The 20,541-nt window shown below is 40.8% G+C and overlaps 1 protein-coding gene across 1 annotated transcript; it reads left to right on the forward strand.

Moving 5' to 3' along the window:
- Window positions 1–1,798: 1,798 nt before the first annotated feature.
- On the forward strand, window positions 1,799–20,462 carry LOC134312511 (tripartite motif-containing protein 16-like). Its single transcript, XM_062994503.1, has 6 exons — window positions 1,799–2,371; window positions 2,646–2,741; window positions 10,487–10,720; window positions 11,238–11,397; window positions 15,759–15,809; window positions 19,878–20,462. Exons 1-6 carry the CDS (start codon window positions 1,799–1,801, stop codon window positions 20,411–20,413), a joined length of 1,650 nt encoding a protein of 549 aa, XP_062850573.1. The 3' UTR covers window positions 20,414–20,462.
- Window positions 20,463–20,541: the final 79 nt, after the last annotated feature.

Raw genomic sequence — 20,541 nt, forward strand, 5'->3', positions numbered from 1 at the left:
TTTAAATGTTTACTTTTTAAAAGATTTACAAAAATGTCTGAAAACATGTTTTTACTTTATCATTATGGGCTATTTCATGTAGATTGTTTAAAAGAAAACTATTCTCTAATCGGATTTCGAATATGTCTGTAACGTAACAAAATGTGGAAAAAGTGAAGGGGTGTGAATACTGATGGCACTGTATATATATAATTAGGGCTGTCATGCGATTAAAATTTTTAATCGAGATTAATCGCGAATAAAAAGAAGCAAATAAACACCATTAATCGCGTGCAAAAATAACACAGTTTGAACAGTTATACACATTTTTATGAAGCAAGAACGTTTACCAATAAAAAATTTATAAAATTATGATAAAATTATTTAATGTAAATTATTTTTAGAAAGCCAGCCAATTCCTATATGCAGTGGGGCCAAAAAGTATTTAGTCAGCCACTGATTGTGCAAGTTCTCCTACTTAGAAAGATGAGAGAGGTCTGTAATTGTCATCATAGGTACACTTCAACTATGAGAGACAAAATGAGAAAAAAAAAATCCAGGAAATCACAGAAAGAATAAAAGAATTTATTTGTAAATTATGGTGGAAAATAAGTATTTGGTCAATAACAAAAGTTCAACTCAATACTTTGTAACATAACCTTTGTTGGCAATGACAGAGGTCAAACGTTTCCTGTAAGTCTTCACCAGGTTTGCACACACTGTAGCTGGTATTTTGGCCCATTCCTCCATGCAGATCTCCTCTAGAGCAGTGATGTTTCGGGGCTGTCGCTGGGCAACACAGACTCCACAAATTTTCTATGGGGTTGAGGTGTGGAGACTGGCTAGGCCACTCCAGGACCTTGAAATGCTTTTTACGGAGCCACTCCTTCGTTGCCCGAGCGGTTTCTTCTTCCTCCAAACACGACGAGTTGAGTTTTTACCAGAAAGTTCCATTTTGGTTTCATCTGACCACATGATATTCTCCCAATCCTCTTCTGGATCATCCATATGCTCTCTGGCAAACTTCAGACGGGCCTGGACATGTACTGGCTTAAGCAGGGGGACACGCCTGGCACTGCAGGATTTGAGTCCCTCTCGGCGTAGTGTGTTACTGATGGTAGCCTTTGTTACTTTGGTCCCAGCTCTCTGCAGGTATTCATCAGGTCCCTCCGTGTAGTTCTGGGATTTTTGCTCACCGTTCTCATGATCATTTTGACCCCACGGGATGAGATCTTGACCCCAAGGGAGATTATCAATGGTCTTGTATGTCTTCAGTTTTCTTACAATTGCTCCCACAGTTGATTTATTCACACCAACCTGCTTGCCTATTGTAGATTCACTCTTCCCAGCCTGGTGCAGGTCTACAATTTTCTTCCTGGTGTCCTTCGGCAGCTCTTTGGTCTTGGCCATGGTTGAGTTTGGAGTCTGATCGTTTGAGGCTGTGGACAGGTGTCTTTTATACAGATAATGAGGTCAAACAGGTGCAATTAATACAGGTAACGAGTGGAGGACAGAAGAGCTTCTTAAAGAAGAAGTTACAGGTCTGTGAGAGCCAGAAATCTTGCTTGTTTGTGGATTTTTTTTTTCTCATTTTGTCTCTCATAGTTGAAGTGTACCTATGATGAAAATTACAGACCTCTCTCATCTTTCTAAGTAGGAGAACCTGCACAATCAGTGGCTGACTAAAAACTTTTGGCCCCACTGTATATATGTATATATATATATATACAGTATATATACAGTATTTATAGTGGCCCTAATATGCCGTTGTAGTAAATGACTTGCTGTGTTTACTGGTGTTTGTGTTCACATGCAGAAAATGGCAGAAAATTCAGTAACTCAGGATCAGTTTTGCTGTCCAGTCTGTCTGGAAACACTGAAGGATCCAGTAACTACATCATGTGGACACAGTTTCTGTATGGTGTGTATCAACAACTGCTGGGATCAGGAGGATGATAAGGGATCATACAGCTGTCCACAGTGTAGACAAACCTTCACTCCAAGACCTGCTGTGAGTAAAAACATTATTCTGGCTGAAGTTGTGGAAAACCTGAAGATGAGAGAATCCCAAGTTGCACTTCCTACTGGACCTGAAGATGTGGAGTGTGATTTCTGTACTGGGAGAAAATACAAAGCTGTTAAATCCTGTCTGGTGTGTTTGGCCTCTTACTGTGAAACTCACCTCCAGCCTCACTATGAATCTCCTGCTTTTAAGAAGCACAAGCTGGTTAAAGCCTCCAGACGACTCCAAGATCAGATCTGCTCTCAGCATGATAAACTGCTGGAGGTTTACTGTCGTACTGATCAGCAGTGTATCTGCATGTTGTGCATCATGGATGATCATAAAGGACATGATACAATATCAGCTGCAGCAGAAAGAACTGAGAAACAGGTAAAATATTATACAGCTCTCTTTAACAAGTAACAACTAATTTATGTGAAAGCAGAACTAAATTAAAGTAATGTTTTTATATTCTTACACTGTACAGTTTATTAGCTACATTTACCTTGTGCAGACACGTATTGCTCATGACATCAGGTACACCTAACATCTACTGTAGGTTAGGTGTTACAGATTAGCGTTAGATTAGCATTTACACTGACGTTGTTGTTTGTGTGGTGCTGGTACACAATACAAGTAAATTCTGAATTATTATTCTGTATAGACGCAGCTGCTGGAGATCCAGAGAGAATTCCAGAAGAATATCCAGAACAGAGAGAAGAAACTTTATGAGCTGATAAACGCTGTGGAGTCTCACAAGGTAAGTCTGATAAACAAAAAGCTCTCAGGATCAGTCAGACTCTCTTCCATTTAACCAAACACTGCAGTGCATTAAAAACATTTTATCATATTAATGATTTTTACAGCTTGGAATTTGTATTACAGTTTTTCTCAATCGCTAAAACACTAAACCCCATTTTTGGAACACAACTGTCAACTGCCAAAACGTGTCTATTGAATTACTCACTCTTTTTACAAAACCTTAAACCATTTTCTCCCAGTTTGACACCATTTCATACCTGATTCAACCGTTTTGCAAAACTCTAAACACATTCTCACTGACTAACACACATTCCTCATGGTAGCGCACTTTGATGCAAAATGGCACACACTTGCCGCAAAAGTTAAACACAACAAACACACTGTTGTCATCGTTAACACACTACAGGTAAAAACTGTGCACACACGTGTCATATTAGTAAAAAGGGTTAAAATAAGTACGTAAACAAGATAAAAGTCAGTTCAAATGCAGGTGGCATTTCTGAGCTGTATTGTGACTTTATCAATGGAGGCAACAATAGAAGAAGAAGAGGAGAGTGTGGTGAAGTAGAGAAAGATGAGGATGACCAAGAACAAGAGCAGTCATATCAAATACTGTATTCTGTGTAAAGCAGCACATGTATAAAACAACATGAGGTCTGTCATGATGTGTCACATTTAAGCTAAAACCCAAGGAGAGGCCCCATGAATGTTTATATTTGGACAAAGCTGGATTCAGTCTCACAAAGGTGGAGAAGAGGTCTCAACATAACTGATCAACCTGCAATTATAGAAATGCCTGTCCATCATAGTGGCAATGTGACCATGTAGCCTATTGGTTAAGGTGCTGGACTAGTAAGCAGAGGGTTGCAGGTTCAAACCCCACCACTGCCAGGTTGCCACTGTTTGAGCAAGTCTCTTAACCCTCAGTTGCTTAGACTGTGTACTGTAAGTTGCTTTGGATAAAAGCATCTGCTTATTGCTGAAAATGTTTGTGTATAGCCATCAACAGCAGTGGGGTTCTGCATCAGGTTACATCAGGGACCTACAATACAGAACATCTAACATTTCTGGATGGTCTACAAGATGCTTTGCTTGGACTTGAGTGGGGGATCCTGAGCTGAGAAAGCATCTTGTGTGCGTTGTCGTTTGGGACAATGTGAGCTTTCACCATTGTCCAAATGTATGTGAGGGTTTATCAATAACCTTCCAGCACACTCTCTCGTTCTAAACCCGATTGAGGAATTCTTCTCAGCATACCCAGGAAAATCTACTCCAGTCAATGGATGCAACATGTGATGACATTAGAATGGATTCTTCTTAAGCCTGGATTCTGCATGCAAAAGGATTTGTATTTTTTTTGCGTTGTCTAGATAAGTCCTGTGGCCTGACGGAGCCCAGAGATATGATCCTGAGACAGAATAAATGATCGCAAAACATTGCAAACTGTATATACAATAAATAAATATATTGCAGTTCATATACCGTATTTCTTTGTTGGTTCTCTAGTACAGCGATTCTCAACTGGTGGGTCGCGACCCAAAAGTGGGTCACGGACACGTTCTGGGCGGGTCGCAGACAGCTTGTAAAAAATAAATACATTCTTAAAAAATTAAAAATAATGAATGCTTATCTGATTTTGTAATCGTCTTTTATCTGGAAACAAAGAGACAGAGAGAGGCACGCATCAGACGCGCGCAGCATTCTCGTTGCCATGGTAACCACCATTAGTTTGCCGGTTACCCTTCTCTTTAAATTTGTGATGATGTTCGGAGGCAAGATGTCGAAACGCAAATATAACCCGGAGTATTTGAAATGTGGATTTTCGTTCATTGAGGACAAACACGGACAGAAACCCCAGTGTGTTATTTGTAATGAAGTGCTGGCACATGAGAGCATGAAACCATCCAAACTAATGCGACATTTACAAACGAAACATCCCGCATGTAAAGACAAGCCGGTGGAGTTTTTTCAAAGAGAGTAACTCTGTCTACTGTCACCCCAGACTTTGAAACTCTGATCAGAAGTAAAGTACATGCCCAACTGTCTCACTGACTTCCACAAAAGACAGGTTAAATGAAAGCATCTTGTTTTGTAGCCTTATTTATTTTATGCAGTTTTGATATTTACATTTATTGTAGTAACTTTTATACATGCAGTTGGCATGGTCCTCCTCAGTTTCTTACTAATGTACTCTGAATGCAGAGATATGCAGAGAAGTAAAATATCAAATTTTGTAGCCTTATTTATTTTGTGCAGTTTTGATATTTAATTTTATTGTAGTAACTTTTATACATGCAGTTGGCATGGTCCTCCTCAGTTTCTTAAAAAAATTGCTTTTAAATTCACTTTGCATGCATATGTATGTTTAAATGTGTTTTTGAAGGCTATTGTTTGGTTTGTAATCTATAAAAGTGTGTCGCGACTTAATGACCATGAGAAAATGTGGGTCCCGGGCTGAGACCAGTTGAGAACCCCTGCTCTAGTATATACGTACATAAACACATTAGTAAATATGTTTTCATGTAAACAAAAAACATTCCAGAATTCCAGAATAAAGATATTTGGTTTTGCTATGATAAAAGCACAGTGTTTTGTATTGTTGTATGTAGTGTGTTATAACTGCTGTAGTGTTCATGCATTGGCTGGATTTGTGTGTATTTTGACGGCAGTGTTTGGTTTTGAGCAAAGATAAAATAGTTTTGAGTTGATTGATTGATTTTGCAAGACAAGTCAGAGGTTTTGTGAAAGTAGCTTACATTTTGGGTTTTGTGTTTAATGTTTTGAGAAAAGGAGAGGACAATTCAGAAAATGTGTTTTAGCAATTCAGAAAAACTGTAACATGACTAGAAACTAATTTTTTGATCAGACACATATGTTCTTTGTAAATAATTTATTTTATTATTTGTTTTGTACATGGCAGAGTCATCTTTAAACCAGACTTTACATACAACAGTTTTTAATAATTTAGGTAAAAAAGTGAAGCATTTTTAACATGAATTAACAAAATTCCTTAAATTCTGCCTGATTAGTTGGTGATTGATGCTGCACAGCAATTGAGATCTTGAAAATGATTATAAGGGTGATGAGATCAGGACTCAAGAAAATAAATGTACTTAATTATAAACCAATCCAATATTTCTTATGTTAATTCACTTAAACCGTTTCTCTATAATAGGGGTGTCAAACTCATTTTCACAGAGAGCCATGTCTGCATTATGGTGGCCCTCAAAGGGCTGATAGTAACGTATCCTGCTGTGATTTCTGGTAGAGAGAAATGTTTTTAAACTTGAGTAGATCTCTCTATAATTATTTTTCAGTCCTGGGCAGGATGTAAGTTTCTGCTGCTGAAAAGAATTTCTGAAACAATGTGCTACCACCAGCACATTTTACAGAATTAAAAGCTTTAATCCACATGTTTAATTTAAAATTAAGGCCATAATGTATTAATTTCATTAGTCCACAAGGATTTCTGCCACTTAATTGGGGTGTTTCTAAAGTAATGTTCTTAAATTCCTCAGCATGTGATTTTACTGACAACATGTTTAAAACCATGAACACCACGTACAGTCACTTAATTCTCCAAGACAGTTAAAATTACGGATGTCCCGATCAAGTGTTTTTGTTCCCGATCCCGATCCGAGTCATTAATTTGGAGTGTCTTCCGATATCAAATTAATCCAATGTACATGTTTAACAACTGAATAGCTCTGCAGTGCTTTAAGAAAAATTGCCTGCATCCAAGCTATTGCTTAATGTTCTTTTGTTTTTACAAAATAAAAGTAAACTGACTTAGTGCAGCATTGTAGTAGTAAAACTAGAACACTGAAAAAGAACACAATTCTGTTTAATGCAGTGATACACTAAAAATGAACAGAAATCTCCACTCGAAAGTGGTGTAGCAGCTTAACTTAAATATAAAAAAACAAATAAGTTACTTAACAGCATTACAGTAAAACCTAAATACCAAAATAAAATCGCAAGGCACTCTTTTGTTATCAAGGAAAGCCAGTTCCTAAAGTGCTTTGATTTGAGCTGCTACAGTTGTCTTTTCTCTCACTGTTATCTATACTCCTACTCTCACTTCAAAATAAAGTGAAGGTTCTTTTTGAGGAAAATTAGCATCTCTGCAGTGTTAGCGGACAGCCGGTTCCTCTTCTCATCAATGATGTTTGAGACTCCACTAAAGAGTCTCTCACTGTCCACACTTGTGCAGGGGGCACATAGAAATGTGGTTGTAGTAGCAGCCAGTGAGGGAAACTGTGTAGAATGTGCCCTCCAGTACTGTAATGGATTGTCTGACCTTGGCATGGTTTGCTCTGATTGATTGATTGATTGATTGATTGATTGATTGAGTACTTTATTAATCCCCGAAGGGAAATTATGGTGTCGCAGCAGCAATAACAATTATGACAAAAAACATCACACAGTGACATTACAATGAGGTAAATAAAGAATCAAAAAATGAGTACAAATGTAAATACAAGTAAGATATAAAATCTAAAAATATAGATATAAAATCTAAAAATATACATATATGAAGAAAATAAAATAAAATAAAATAAAATAAAAAAATAAAAAATAATAACATAAAAAATAATAATATAATATAAAAAAAACATCTAACAGGACAAGAACAAAAGAAACTAAAAGGGGGGGGGCTGAAGGTGCAGTTACAGACGTTGTGCAATTTGAAATTTTTAAATAAAAACTAAAAACTAAAAACAGTACCCTGTGCAAATTGTAGTTTAATTGTCTTTTGTGGGTGTTATAGGTTCTGAGTCCTTCTCTTGCACCAGTGAGAGTTATTATAGGTTGCCACCGCTGTGGGCAGAAATGACTTCCTATAGCGCTCTTTGTTGCAGCGAAGTTGGCGGAACCTTCCACTGAAGGCACTTTGCTGTTTAATTAGCAGGTCGTGTAACGGGTGTGTGGTATTGTCCATTACGTTGAGCAGCTTGTGCAAAATTCTCTGCTCAATAACCAGCTCTAGGGGCTCCAGAGCAAAACCCAGCACAGAACCAGCCTTCCTGATAAGCTTGTTAAGCTTTTTGGAGTCTTTGGCTCTAATGCTGCTCCCCCAGCAGATGGCTGCATAGAAAATTGCACTTTCGACTACAGACTGGTAAAAAATGTGTAGCATCTTGCTGCATACATTGAAGGACCTGAGCCTCCTTAAGAAATAAAGTCTGCTCTGGCCTTTTTTGTAGACAACCTCGGTGTTGCACTTCCAGTCCAGTCTGTTGTCAAGATGGACACCAAGGTATTTGTAACTTTCCACCACCTCCACATCCTCCCCCAGGATACAGAGGGGTTTCAAAGCAGCCCTGGTCTTCCTGAAGTCTAGGACCATCTCTTTTGTCTTGGTCACATTTAAAAGAAGGTGGTTGTTCCTTGACCACGAGACAAAGCGGTCAACCAGATCCCTGTACTCACTCTCATCTCCACCCCTGATACACCCCACCACTGCTGAGTCATCTGAGAACTTTTGTAGATGACAGGACTCAGAGTTGTACTGGAAATCTGAGGTATACAGGGTAAAGAGAAAAGGTGAGAGAACAGTCCCCTGCGGTGCTCCTATGTTGCTAACCACCTGATCAGAAACACCTCCTTTCAGTCGCACAAACTGCGGTCTGTCTGTCAGGTAGTCAGTAATCCAAGAGGAAGTGAAGGTGTCCACTTGCATTAATTGAAGCTTCTCTTTAAGCATCAAAGGCTGGATGGTGTTAAAAGCACTGGAGAAATCAAAGAATATAATCCTCACAGAGCTGCCAGCTAGATCCAAATGCGAGTGTGCTCGTTGTAGCAAGTAGATGATGGCGTCTTCAACACCAACCTCATGGCGGTAGGCGAACTGCAGTGGGTCCAGGGAGGTGGTCACCTGGGGTCTGAGATGGGCCAGAACAAGTCTCTCCATTGCCTTCATAATGTGTGATGTTAAGGCAATCTGTCTGTAGTCGTTGAGGGCAGAAGGAGAAGACTTCTTTGGTACTGGAACGAGGCACAATGTCTTCCACAGCACTGGAACCTTCATGAGACGCAGGCTCAGATTAAAGATGTGCTGCAGAACCCCACATAGCTGGTCCGCGCAGGTTCTCAGGACTCTGGGGCTTATGCCATCTGGACCAGGAGCTTTGTTCCAACGTAGTCTTTCCAGCTGTCTCTTCACCTGGCTGCTGGAAACAAACAGACAGGGGGAGGGTGTACTGGAAGGCTCAGTTGTGTGAGACGTGGAGGGGGGTGAAGATTGAAGAGATTTTAAGTCCAATGTACAAGTACAAGTGAAGGGTGTAGAGGAGATGTGTGAATTGTTGGTACTGATGACTGAAGAGGTGTGACAGGAACACAAAGGTGGTACTGATAGCTGGAGAGGTGTGGCAGGAGAGGTGTGACTGGAACCCAAAGATGATGGGTCTGTGTGGTTGGGGGGGGAAGTGAAGGCTGAATGATCAGTGCTGGTAACTCTGCACTTGGATAACTGCTGATGAGGTGCTCACAGACCCTGTCTCTGTCTCACTCTCTTCTAAGATCTCATCAAAGACACTGCCAAGGCTGCTGCTTGCTGTGGTTTGACGTGGTGCCTTTTTCACAGGCTCTGTCTCTGACAATTCACTGGTGGCCCTCCTTAACTCCATCTTCTCCACCTCTTGAATGAGAGCATCCTTAGAATGCCTCAGGTTATCTGAATTTGTAAAGTATCTGAAAAGAGATAAATGGTGTACTTAAATAAAAAGTCATAACCATTAACTGAACTAAATCTAGATAAAAATAGCTAAAAAGCTAAATAGTTTTAAATGATACTGGTGATTTACATTTGATTAATTGTAAAGCAGTATTTTATCATAGCATTGGACAAGTGCATTTACTGGACTTGCCTGTCTTTGTATCTGGGATCCACTAAAGTGTCAATGCAGTAGAGTGGCTCAGTCTCAATCTGGCTGAAGCGTCTATCCACTGCCTCCAGAGGAGTGTTTTTTGTTGTCTTCATTCCCTGGTCAGTGCTGTGCACTTGAGAAAGAACACGCTTAAGGACTGTTATGGCAGAGATCACATCAGCTGCAGTTGCAGTCTCAGCGCTCACTACCCTCGTCAGTTCTTCAAAGGGAGCTAAAACCTCAACCGACTTCTCCATTAGTGTCCACTGGTTTACCGTCAGTGTAGCTGGAAGGTTGTGGTCAGCTGTATAGACACTGAGAAGGCGCTTTTGCTCCAAAAGGCTCTGCATCATATAGTGCTGTTCCATCTAACTTGCACATCCTGTCGTAGGCACTTGACTGGCATTTTCATATCAATCTGTATATCCTCCAGATGTGCGTAGGCCTGTGGTGAGTGCTTAAAATGACCTACGATCTTCCTTGCGTTAGCCAGTGTGTCTGTGATGCTGCGCTGAGAAAGCAGCCCCTCGTGTACAACCAGCTGAAGCGTATGGGCGATGCAGCCCACGTTTTGTACCCCAATATCATTCATTGCTTTTTTCATATTTCTTGTTATAATGATTCCTTGGGTAACAGTACTTATTCAGATTTTTTACCTTTTGGTTTATTAAGTTAATAGAGGAGCCTGACCTCGGCAGTGTGGCTGTAGTTTTAATAGTGTGACTTTCTTTATGATTACTTGAAGGTGTTATTACATCTGAGCTTCTCTATGATTAGATCCCTAACTTGTTTTAAATGTTTTCTGACTTCTGACTGTTGACTTCTAAATATCTGAGTGAGAAACATTTCCTTCTTCTGAATCTTCTAACAGTGTTCTGCACAGACAGCAGTGGAGAACATTGAGAGGATCTGTACTGAACTGATCAACTCAATTAACAGACGATGCTCTGAGGTGAAAGAACTGATCAGAGATCGAGAGAAAGTTGTAGTGAGTCAAGCTGAAAATGTCATGACTCAGCTGAAGCGGGAGATTGTAGATCTGAAGAAGAAAGCTGCTGAACTGGAGAAGCTTTCACTCACAGAGGATCCCATCCATTTCCTCCAGGTAACAGCACTAAACACTACAGTGGTGGAAAAGTGGGTGATTTTATTATTAGATGTGGGCTAACACAGATTATACCAAAATGTAGATGTAGAGGATGTGCATAAATTATAACCATAAATAGAAATTATTATATAATAACATTATTAGTGCACCAGTCTGAGTAATAAAATGTATTCAGAATGTGATAAAATTGAAGACAGTAACATAAAAATAAGAAATAGTAAAAAACTTGCCACAGATACTGAGAGATTAGATTTAATATTGATGGCGGTCTCTGGTGGACAGGTAGGGAAATAACAGGGCTGAGTTTTTTTGTCACTCTAATTGGCCAGATGGAGCTGTGGGTGAGATAGATGTTCATTATGTGTTGCTTATTGCAGGTGAACATTAGGCTGTTTTTAATCTTCTCTCACTTCTCTTTAGTTAATCTTTTACTGACGGGACATCTGATGGTTCATCATTAGTGTTTCATCATCATCTTGTTGTTTCTCTGTGAACATTATTTATCTGGATGTAGAGTTTCCAGTCTCTCTCGACCCCTGCTGGATCTGCAGAATCACCCATCATCACAATCAGTCCTTTCCTCTCATTTGATGATGTTACAGAGTCTGTATCTCAGCTGAGAGAGAAAGTAGAAGAATTCTGGAAAGAGCCGTTTGAGAAGATACCAGATGAAGGTGAGTTAAAGCCCTCAATGTTCCACTGTCTCCAAAATGCTCGGTACTCAAATATCAAACAAAACATACAAATTCACCAACATGAACTTTTTACATCTAACAACATTTTATTTACTCATTTACCATAAACTAGTCAAGGTCACAGCTAGTCCAGGGTTAAATGAAATACTGCTCAAAAGGTAGAAATACACATTTACATTTACCAGACGCTTTTATCCAAAGCGACTTACACAATGAGCTGAACATGATGAGCAATTGAGGGTTAAGGGCCTTGCTCAGGGACCCAACAGTGGCAACTTGGTGGTGGCGGGGCTTGAACCGGCAACCTTCTGTTTACTAGTCCAGTACCTTCACCACTGAGCTATCACTGGCCTGGCACTGCATTATGACACACACTCACAAAAACGTTAATCTTTCACGCTGAGTTGATATAGAGTGTTATTTTGTCTATCGTAAAAAAGCGCTTGTGTTTACGCTTGTGTTTACTAACGTAAGTCCGTGCTTGTTTTCGAAGTACGAAACTTCTGCTACCGGCATCCGAACGAAGCCTGTTTTAGTTTGTTTGTTTTGTATTTCAGCGCATAAACATCTTATTCATCCAGAATTAAAACCGTTTTCTGTCCGCACGAAGCGCGTTTGTGTTTGGTTGTTTTTGGTTGTTTTTGTACTATAGTGCTTAAACACCTTTGGCGCATTCGGGCGTTAGAACAGACTACTACTAGTGAGTGCTTAGATTCAGCTGTAGCAGTCCCGAATGCCAGCAGTTCAGGTACAGAACCCCAGACTCCGGCATTAGAGCCCTCACAGCGGGGCGACTGGGTGACGTCTCGGCGACATAGTCGTAGGGCAAAGCACCAACCATCTCAGTTGCACGTGTCCAACAGGTTTTCCCCACTCAGTGACCCACCCGCTGAGAAGCCTGTTAATGTAAGTGCTCTGGTTATAGGAGATTCTCAGCTCCGACATGTGCGTATTGCAATCCCCATAGAGACATAGTCACCTGTATTCCGGGGGCCAGGGCGCCTGACATCAGAGCAAATCTGAAAGTGCTGGCTAATGCTAATCGTAGATTTTCGAAGATTGTTATCCACGTTGGCACTAATGATGTTCGTTTACGGCAGTCTGAGGTTACTAAGAGTAATGTTAAAGAGGTGTGTGAGTTAGCTAGGTCGATGTCTGAGGCAGTAGTGTGCTCTGGCCCCTTACCGATTCGACCCAGTGGCGAAACCTACAGCAGGTTGTTGTCGCTGAACTGCTGGATGTCTAAATGGTGCTCAGAAAACTGCATTGATTTTGTAGATAATTGGTCCAATTTTGAGGGAAGGCCTGGTCTTTTGAAGCGGGATGGTGTCCACCCCACGTGGGAGGGTGCTGCTCGCATTTCTTGCAGCATAGGTGACAGGCTTTACCACCGCGTTAGTGTAGCGGCAGATAGTGTTAAATGACTATCCAGAGCCAAGACCAGGCAGCAGACAAACAGGCCTAACCGACTGTCTGCGAGTCGCCATCGGACGTCACCCGAAATCCTTAGGTCACAAACCATTGAGACTGTGTCTGTTTACCGTGGCAGGTGTAAGCCTAAAATCAAAAAGTATGTCATAATAACTTAATTAAAATTAATCTAAATGAGCATCATGAAAGCCCTAGTAAGGCTAAACTAAAGTTAGGACTTCTAAACATCAGGTCACTTGCATGCAAAACAGTAATTGTAAATGAAATAATTACAGATAATTGTCTTAGTGCACTTTGTTTAACTGAGACCTGGGCTAGACCTGATGAGTATCTAGGTTTAAATGAAGCATCTCCTCCGGGTTACAGTTATGAACATAAGCCACGTCTTAGCGGTCGTGGTGGAGGAATAGCCACAATTTATGATAAAGACATAGGTCTTACTGTAAAATCATCTCCCATAACAAACTCGTTTGAAGTTCTTATCTCTGATATAGCCAATAAATGTTCATCTGATAAAACTAGTATGTTTAAGCTGGTTACTGTTTATCGACCCCCTGGTCCTTACTCAGAATTTCTTAACGAATTTGCCGATTTTCTTTCTAAATTAGTTTTATCAACTAAAAAAGCTTTAATTGTTGGTGACTTTAATATCCATTATGAGGATAAATGTAATCCACTCAAAACTGCGTTTGACTCTATTTTAGAATCTTTAGGCATCACCCAAAATGTAACAGGACCCACTCACCGCTGTAAACATACCTTAGATTTAATACTTACTTATGGTATGAACATAGACAACCTGGTAATTGTACCACAGAATAAGAACTAACTGTGTTGATTAAATCATCGAAGTCATCATCGTGTATACTCGATCCTGTTCCAACTCGTTTACTTAAAGATTTACTCCCAGCTATTGTAGAGCCCCTGCTTACATTAATCAATGCATCCCTTAGCCTTGGATATGTACCTAAATTGTTTAAAAGTGCTGTTATTAAACCCCTGATTAAAAAACCTAATCTTGATCCACATGTTCTAGCTAATTATAGACCAATTTCAAACCTTCCTTTTGTCTCTAAGATATTAGAAAAAGTAGTTTCCAAACAGTTATGCTCTTATTTGAATGAAAACTGTATTCAGTTTCAATCTGGATTTAGACCCAACCATAGTACCGAAACCGCATTAATTAGAGTAGTTAACGAGTTGTTAATGTCTTCTGATAATGGATGTGTTTCTTTTCTTGTTCTATTAGATCTTAATGCAGCGTTTGATACGGTCGATCATAACATTTTACTGAAGAGGCTAGAAAATACAGTAGGTGTTAAAGGTGATACTGACACAATCAGTAAGATAGAGGATTGTGTAAACAACATAAAAAACTGGATGTCAGGTCATTTTCTTTTACTTAATTCAGATAAAACAGAGGTTTTACTTTCTGGCTCTAAAGCTGCAAGAGACAAGTTGTCTAACCTGGTGCTAAACCTAAACACTTTCTCTGTTACTCCTAGCCCAGATGTAAAAAACTTAGGTGTCACAATAGATTCAGATCTCTCATTTGATACACACGTTAATAATATTACTAGAGTTGCTTTCTATCATTTGCGTAACATTTCTAAAATAAGAAATATACTATCTGTTAATGACGCCGAAAAACTGATCCATGCGTTTATAACTTCTGGGTTAGATTATTGTAATGCTCTTCTAACTGGATGCTCTGGTAGATCCATAAACAAACTCCAGTTAGTTCAAAATGCAGCAGCTCGAGTGCTAACCAGAACTAAAAAATTTGATCATATTACTCCTGTTCTATCATCTCTTCACTGACTGTCAGTTAAATTCTGCATTAATTACAAAATACTTTTACTAACCTATAAAGCGCTACATGGTCTGGCTCCACAGTATCTGAGTGAGCTTTTTAATCACTACAACCCAGCGCGTCCACTTCGTTCACAAGATGCAGGGTTACTTATAGTTCCTAGAATTAAAAAGATCACGGCTGGTGGAAGAGCGTTTTCTTACAAAGCTCCACAACTCTGGAATAATCTTCCTGCCTCTGTTCGGGATTCGGACACAGTCTCAATGTTTAAGTCTAGACTGAAAACATATTTATTTTCTCAGGCTTTTGATTAGTATAGACAAAGGCGCAGAGCTTGGGGGTTCTTGGTCATAGAAACTTGTGGTGATCAAGGATGTTGGGTTGCTGTCGTTCTGCCTCTCTTGTCCGATCACTCAGGTTTGATGACGGTGGGGGAGATGGGCGCTGATGTCCTGTGAAAGCCTTCATGACCTTGTTACCTGCTCGCTCTCCCTTTTAGTTATGCTGTAATAATTAGGGCTGCCGGAGTCTAAATCTCTCTGTAAAACTGTTTTACTCAACTAGCATTGTACATTATTAACTACATTCTCTATTGTTTTACCCCAAGGGCATTCTGATGGAAACCTCTTGCCGAGGTTAAGGATTAAAGTCAAGACTGCAGTGCCAACGATGCAGTGCCAGTTATAACTTTTAGTTCATTTAATTCTGTGTTTGTATGATTTGTGTAAATCCTATTTATTTAAAGTTTCCTCCGGATCACCCAAGAAGGATGGGCCCTGCTGAGTCTGGTTCGTCTCAAGGTTTCTTCCTGTAATTTTCAGGGAGTTTTTCCTTGCCACAGTCGCCCTCGGCTTGATCAACAGGGGTTTTTGTATCTGTTGGTTCTGGATTTTGTAAAGTTGCTTTGAGACAATGTCTATTGTAAAAAGCGCTATATAAATAAAGTTGACTTGACTTGACTTGACCTGGTCAATTACTCAGACTTTAAACAAACACTGGGAGAACATGCAACTTCTTACTGACCGTACAGACGACACTTTTTGATGTTAATATTTATTTACTGTGATTAGTGATTGTACTGTAACTCTTTCTGCAGTGAAGGAAGTTCAGATCCTTCCACCTCAAACCAGAGAAGATTTTCTACAATGTAAGTTACTCACAAACATAAACAGGCCTGTGAAAAAGTATTTGCACCCCCCCAGTTACCTCTGTTTTTACATAATTGTTACACTTCACTTTTTCAGATGCCACAGCACCTCAGTTGGGTTCAAATCCAGATTTGATCAGTTTAATCCAAAATCTAAACTGTTTTTTCAGTCATTTAGACAAAGATTTTATATGGAATTGTTTTGTTTTTGTATTACACAAGAGTTTGACCTTTAAATTATGAACTGATGAACAGACATTTTTCAGCCCTGAAGCAGCAAAGCATTCCAACACCATCACACTATCACCACCATGACTGACTGTTAGTCAGATGTTTTTATTGCAAAATGCTGTTTTGGCTTCATTGCAGGTATAACAGGACCCACGTCCTTTAAAAAGCTCCACAGAACTTTAATCCATAAAGCTTAGGGGTGATTGAGGGGTTTTATATTGGGAAATGAGAGACGTGGCTTCATGTTCCTCTTAGTTATTGTTGATTTTACCCAGCGACTCTCCCATGAATTTTATTTGTGCTCAGTCTCCTTCTAATAGTGGAATCATTAAATCAGATGTAATTTAAGTTAAGCAAGTCTTGTGGTTTCTTTAATGTTTATCTGGGTTCTTGCATGGTTTCCTTGATGAGACATTGATGTGCTCTTGAAGCAATCTTAGTCTAATTAAACTCAATTATTAATTACATTTGGTTATTGGTTGATATTCATTAATTATTTAAATGATTATTTAAAAACTGTCCTTTGCTTTAACTCCTACATGCTCTCTCACACACACACATACAAATTCAAAGAAAACTTTATTGGCATGAATAATATAGACATTTGTAGATTTGCAAATTTAGAAAACTACATAAAAAAGAAAATAATAACCAAAATTAACCAAAAGTGGTGTGTGTAGGTGGTGTGTCAGTGTATGTTACTGATGTGTCGGTGTGTTTTAGTGGTGTGTTGATGTGTGTTGGTGTGTATTAGTGGTGTGTTGATGTGTATTAGTGGTGTGTATTAGTGGTGTGTAGGTGGTGTGTCAGTGTGTGTCGGTGTGTGTTAGTTGTGTGTAGGTGGTGTGTCGGTGTGTGTAGGTGTGTGTTGCTAGTGTGTAGGTAGTGTGTCGGTGATGTGTGTAGGTGTGTGTTAGTGGTGTGTTGGTGGTGTGTCAGTGTGTGTAGATTGTGTGTCAGTGTGTGTAGGTGGTGTGTCAGTGTGTAGGTGTGTGTAGATGGTGTGTTAGTGGTGTGTCGGTGTGTGTAGGTGTGTGTTAGTGGTGTGTAGGGGGTGTGTAGGTGGTGTGTCGGTGGTGTGTTAGTGGTGTGAAGGTGGTGTGTCAGTGTGTGTAGGTGTGTGTTAGTGGTGTGTAGGGGGTGTGTAGGTGTGTGTTAGTGGTGTGTCGGTGGTGTGTTAGTGGTGTGAAGGTTGTGTGTCACTGTGTGTAGGTGTGTGTTAGTGGTGTGTAGGGTGTGTGTCGGTGTGTGTTAGTGGTGTGTCGGTGGTGTTTTAGTGGTGTGTAGGTGGTGTGTCAGTGTGTGTAGGTGTGTGTTAATGATGTGTAGGTGTGTTAGTGGTGTGTAGGTGTGTGTTAGTGGTGTGTCTGTGTGTAGGTGTGTGTTTGTGGTGTGTAGGTACTGTTTCTGTGTGTAGGTGTGTGTTAGTGGTGTGTTGGTGTGTGTTAGTGGTGTGTTGGAGTGTGTTAGTGGTGTGTTGGTGTGTGTAGGCATGTGTTAGTGGTGTGTCTGTGTGTGTAGGTGGTGTGTAGGTGGTGTGTCAGTGTGTGTTAGTGGTGTGTTGGTGTATGTTAGTGGTGTGTGTAGTTGGTGTGTCGGTGTGTGGAGGTGGTGTGTCGTGTGTATTGATGGTGTGTTGGTGTGTGTAGATGGTGTGTGGGTGTGTGTTAGTGGTGTTGGTGTGTGTAGGTGGTGTGTTGGTGTGTGTAGGTGGTGTGTTGGTGTGTGTTAGTGGTGTGTCTGTGTGTATTAGTGGTGTGTAGGTGTGTTAGTGGTGTGTTAGTGTGTGTGGGTGTGTGTAGGTGGTGTGTCGGTGTGTATTAGTGGTGTGTAGGTGGTGTGTCAGTGTGTGTTAGTGGTGTGTGTAGGTGTTATGTTGGTGTGTGTAGGTGGTGTGTCGGTGTGTGTTAGTGTTGTGTTGGTGTGTGTTAGTGTTGTGTCAGTGTGTGTTAGTGTTGTGTTGGTGTGTGTCAGTGTGTGTTAGTGGTGTGTAGGTGGTGTGTTAGTGTGTGTGGGTGTGTGTAAGTGGTGTGTCAGTGTGTGTTAGTGTTGTGTCAGTGTGTGTTAGTGTTGTGTTGGTGTGTGTTAGTGTTGTGTTGGTGTGTGTCAGTGTGTGTTAGTGGTGTGTAGGTGGTGTGTGGGTGTGTTAGTGTTTGTGGGTCTGTGTTAGTGGTGTGTTGGTGTGTGTACGTGGTGTGTGTTAGTGTGGGTGGGTGTGTGTTAGTGTGTGTAGGTGTGTGTTAGTGGTGTGACGGTGTGTGTTAGTGGTGTGTTGGTGTGTGTGTCAGTGTGTTAGTGTGTGTAGGTGGTGTGTGTTAGTGTGGGTGGGTGTGTGTTAGTGTGTGTAGGTGTGTGTTAGTGGTGTGACGGTGTGTGTTAGTGGTGTGACGGTGTGTGTTAGTGGTGTGTTGGTGTGTGTGCGTGTGTGTTAGTGGTGTGTTGGTGTGTGTTTGTGGTGTATTGTTGTGTGTGGGTGTGTGTAGGTCTGTGTTAGTGTGTGTAGGTGTGTGTAGGTGTGTGTTTGTGTGTGTTAGTGTGTGTGGGTGTGTGTGTTAGTGGTGTGTCTTTGTGTGTGTTGGTGTGTGCTAGTGTGTGTGTCAGTGTGTGTTAGTGGTGTGTTGGTGTGTGTTAGTGGCGTGTCGTGTGTGTGTAGGTGTGTGTCAGTGTGTGTAGGTGTGTGTTAGTGGTGTGTCTGTGTGTGTCAGTGTGTGTTAGTGGTGTGTCTGTGTGTGTCAGTGTGTGTAGGTGGTGTATATGTGTGTGTTAGTGGTGTGTTGGTGTGTGTAGGTGGTGTGTCGGTGTGTATTAGTGGTGTGTAGGTGTGTGTTAGTGGCGTGTCGTGTGTGTGTAGGTGTGTGTCAGTGTGTGTTAGTGGTGTGTCTGTGTGTGTCAGTGTGTGTATGTGTGTGTTAGTGGTGTGTCTGTGTATGGAGGTGTTTGTTAGTGGTGTGTCTGTGTGTGTTAGTGGTGTGTAGGTGGTGTGCAGGTGTGTGTTAGTGGTGTGTCTGTGTGTGTAGGTGTGTGTTAGTGGTGTGTCTGTGTGTGTAGGTGTGTGTTAGTGGTGTGTGTGTATGGAGGTGTTTGTTAGTGGTGTGTAGGTGTGTGTTAGTGGTGTGTCTGTGTGTGTAGGTGTGTGTTAGTGGTGTGTGTGTATGGAGGTGGTGTGTTAGTGGTGTGTCTGTATATGGAGGTGTTTGTTAGTGGTGTGTCTGTGTGTGTTAGTGGTGTGTAGGTGGTGTGCAGGTGTGTGTTAGTGGTGTGTCTGTGTATGGAGGTGTTTGTTAGTGGTGTGTCTGTGTGTGTTAGTGGTGTGTAGTTAGTGTGCAGGTGTGTGTTAGTGGTGTGTCTGTGTATGGAGGTGTTTGTTAGTGGTGTGTCTGTGTGTGTTAGTGGTGTGTAGGTGGTGTGCAGGTGTGTGTTAGTGGTGTGTCTGTGTGTGTTAGTGGTGTGTCTGTGTTTGTAGGTGTGTGTTAGTGGTGTGTGTGTATGGAGGTGTTTGTTAGTGGTGTGTATGTGTGTGTTAGTGGTGTGTAGGTGGTGTGCAGGTGTGTGTTAGTGGTGTGTGTGTGTGTTAGTGGTGTGTCAGTGTGTAGGTGTGTGTTGGTGGTGTGTCTGTGTGTGTAGGTGTGTGTTAGGGGTGTGTCTGTTTGTGTAGGTGTGTGTTAGTGGTATTTCTGTGTGTGAGAGAGTGTGTGCGTGTAGTTGTGTGTGTAAGTGTGTGTTAGTGGTGTGTCTGTGTGTGACTCAGGACCTCACTCAGACATCTTACATGTACACACACACACACACACACACACACTCTTCTATGTTAATTGGTTTATGTTGTTTCCTCTGCAGATTTCTGTCGGTTCACACTGGATCCAAACACAGTAAATAAAAACCTCCATCTGTCTGAGGGGAGCAAAGTGGGGACCAACAGTGGAACAGAACAGTCGTATCCTGATCATCCAGATAGATTTGATTGTTACCCCCAGGTTCTATGTAGAGAGAGTGTGACTGGACGCTGTTACTGGGAGGTTGAGTGGAGTGGGAATAATTGGGCTTATATAGCAGTTTCATATAAAAGCATCAGCAGGAAGGGACGTGATTATGAGTGTGTGTTTGGACGTAATAATCAGTCCTGGATTTTGTTCTTTTCTATATCCAGATTTTTGTTCCTGCACAATAACAAAATAACTGAAACTCCCATAATGCCGAGTTCCTCTAGAATAGGAGTGTATGTGGATTACAGAGCAGGAACTCTGTCCTTCTACAGCGTCTCTGATACAATGAAGCTCCTCCACAGAGCTCAGACCACGTTCACTCAGCTCCTCTACCCGGGGTTTTTGGTTTGTTCAGGATCAAAAGTGAAACTGTCAGATTCAACAAATTAAATTTAAAATTTACATGAAAGTGTAACATTAAACTGTTTGAGTGATTTTAGGATCTCATGTGAAGCAGTGATACATTTATGCCTGCATTTTCTTTTAAAATAAAACATTTAGAATATATACAGAGCTGT

This window comes from Trichomycterus rosablanca, chromosome 4 (genome assembly GCF_030014385.1).
Source record: "Trichomycterus rosablanca isolate fTriRos1 chromosome 4, fTriRos1.hap1, whole genome shotgun sequence".
Lineage (NCBI taxonomy): Eukaryota > Metazoa > Chordata > Actinopteri > Siluriformes > Trichomycteridae > Trichomycterus > Trichomycterus rosablanca.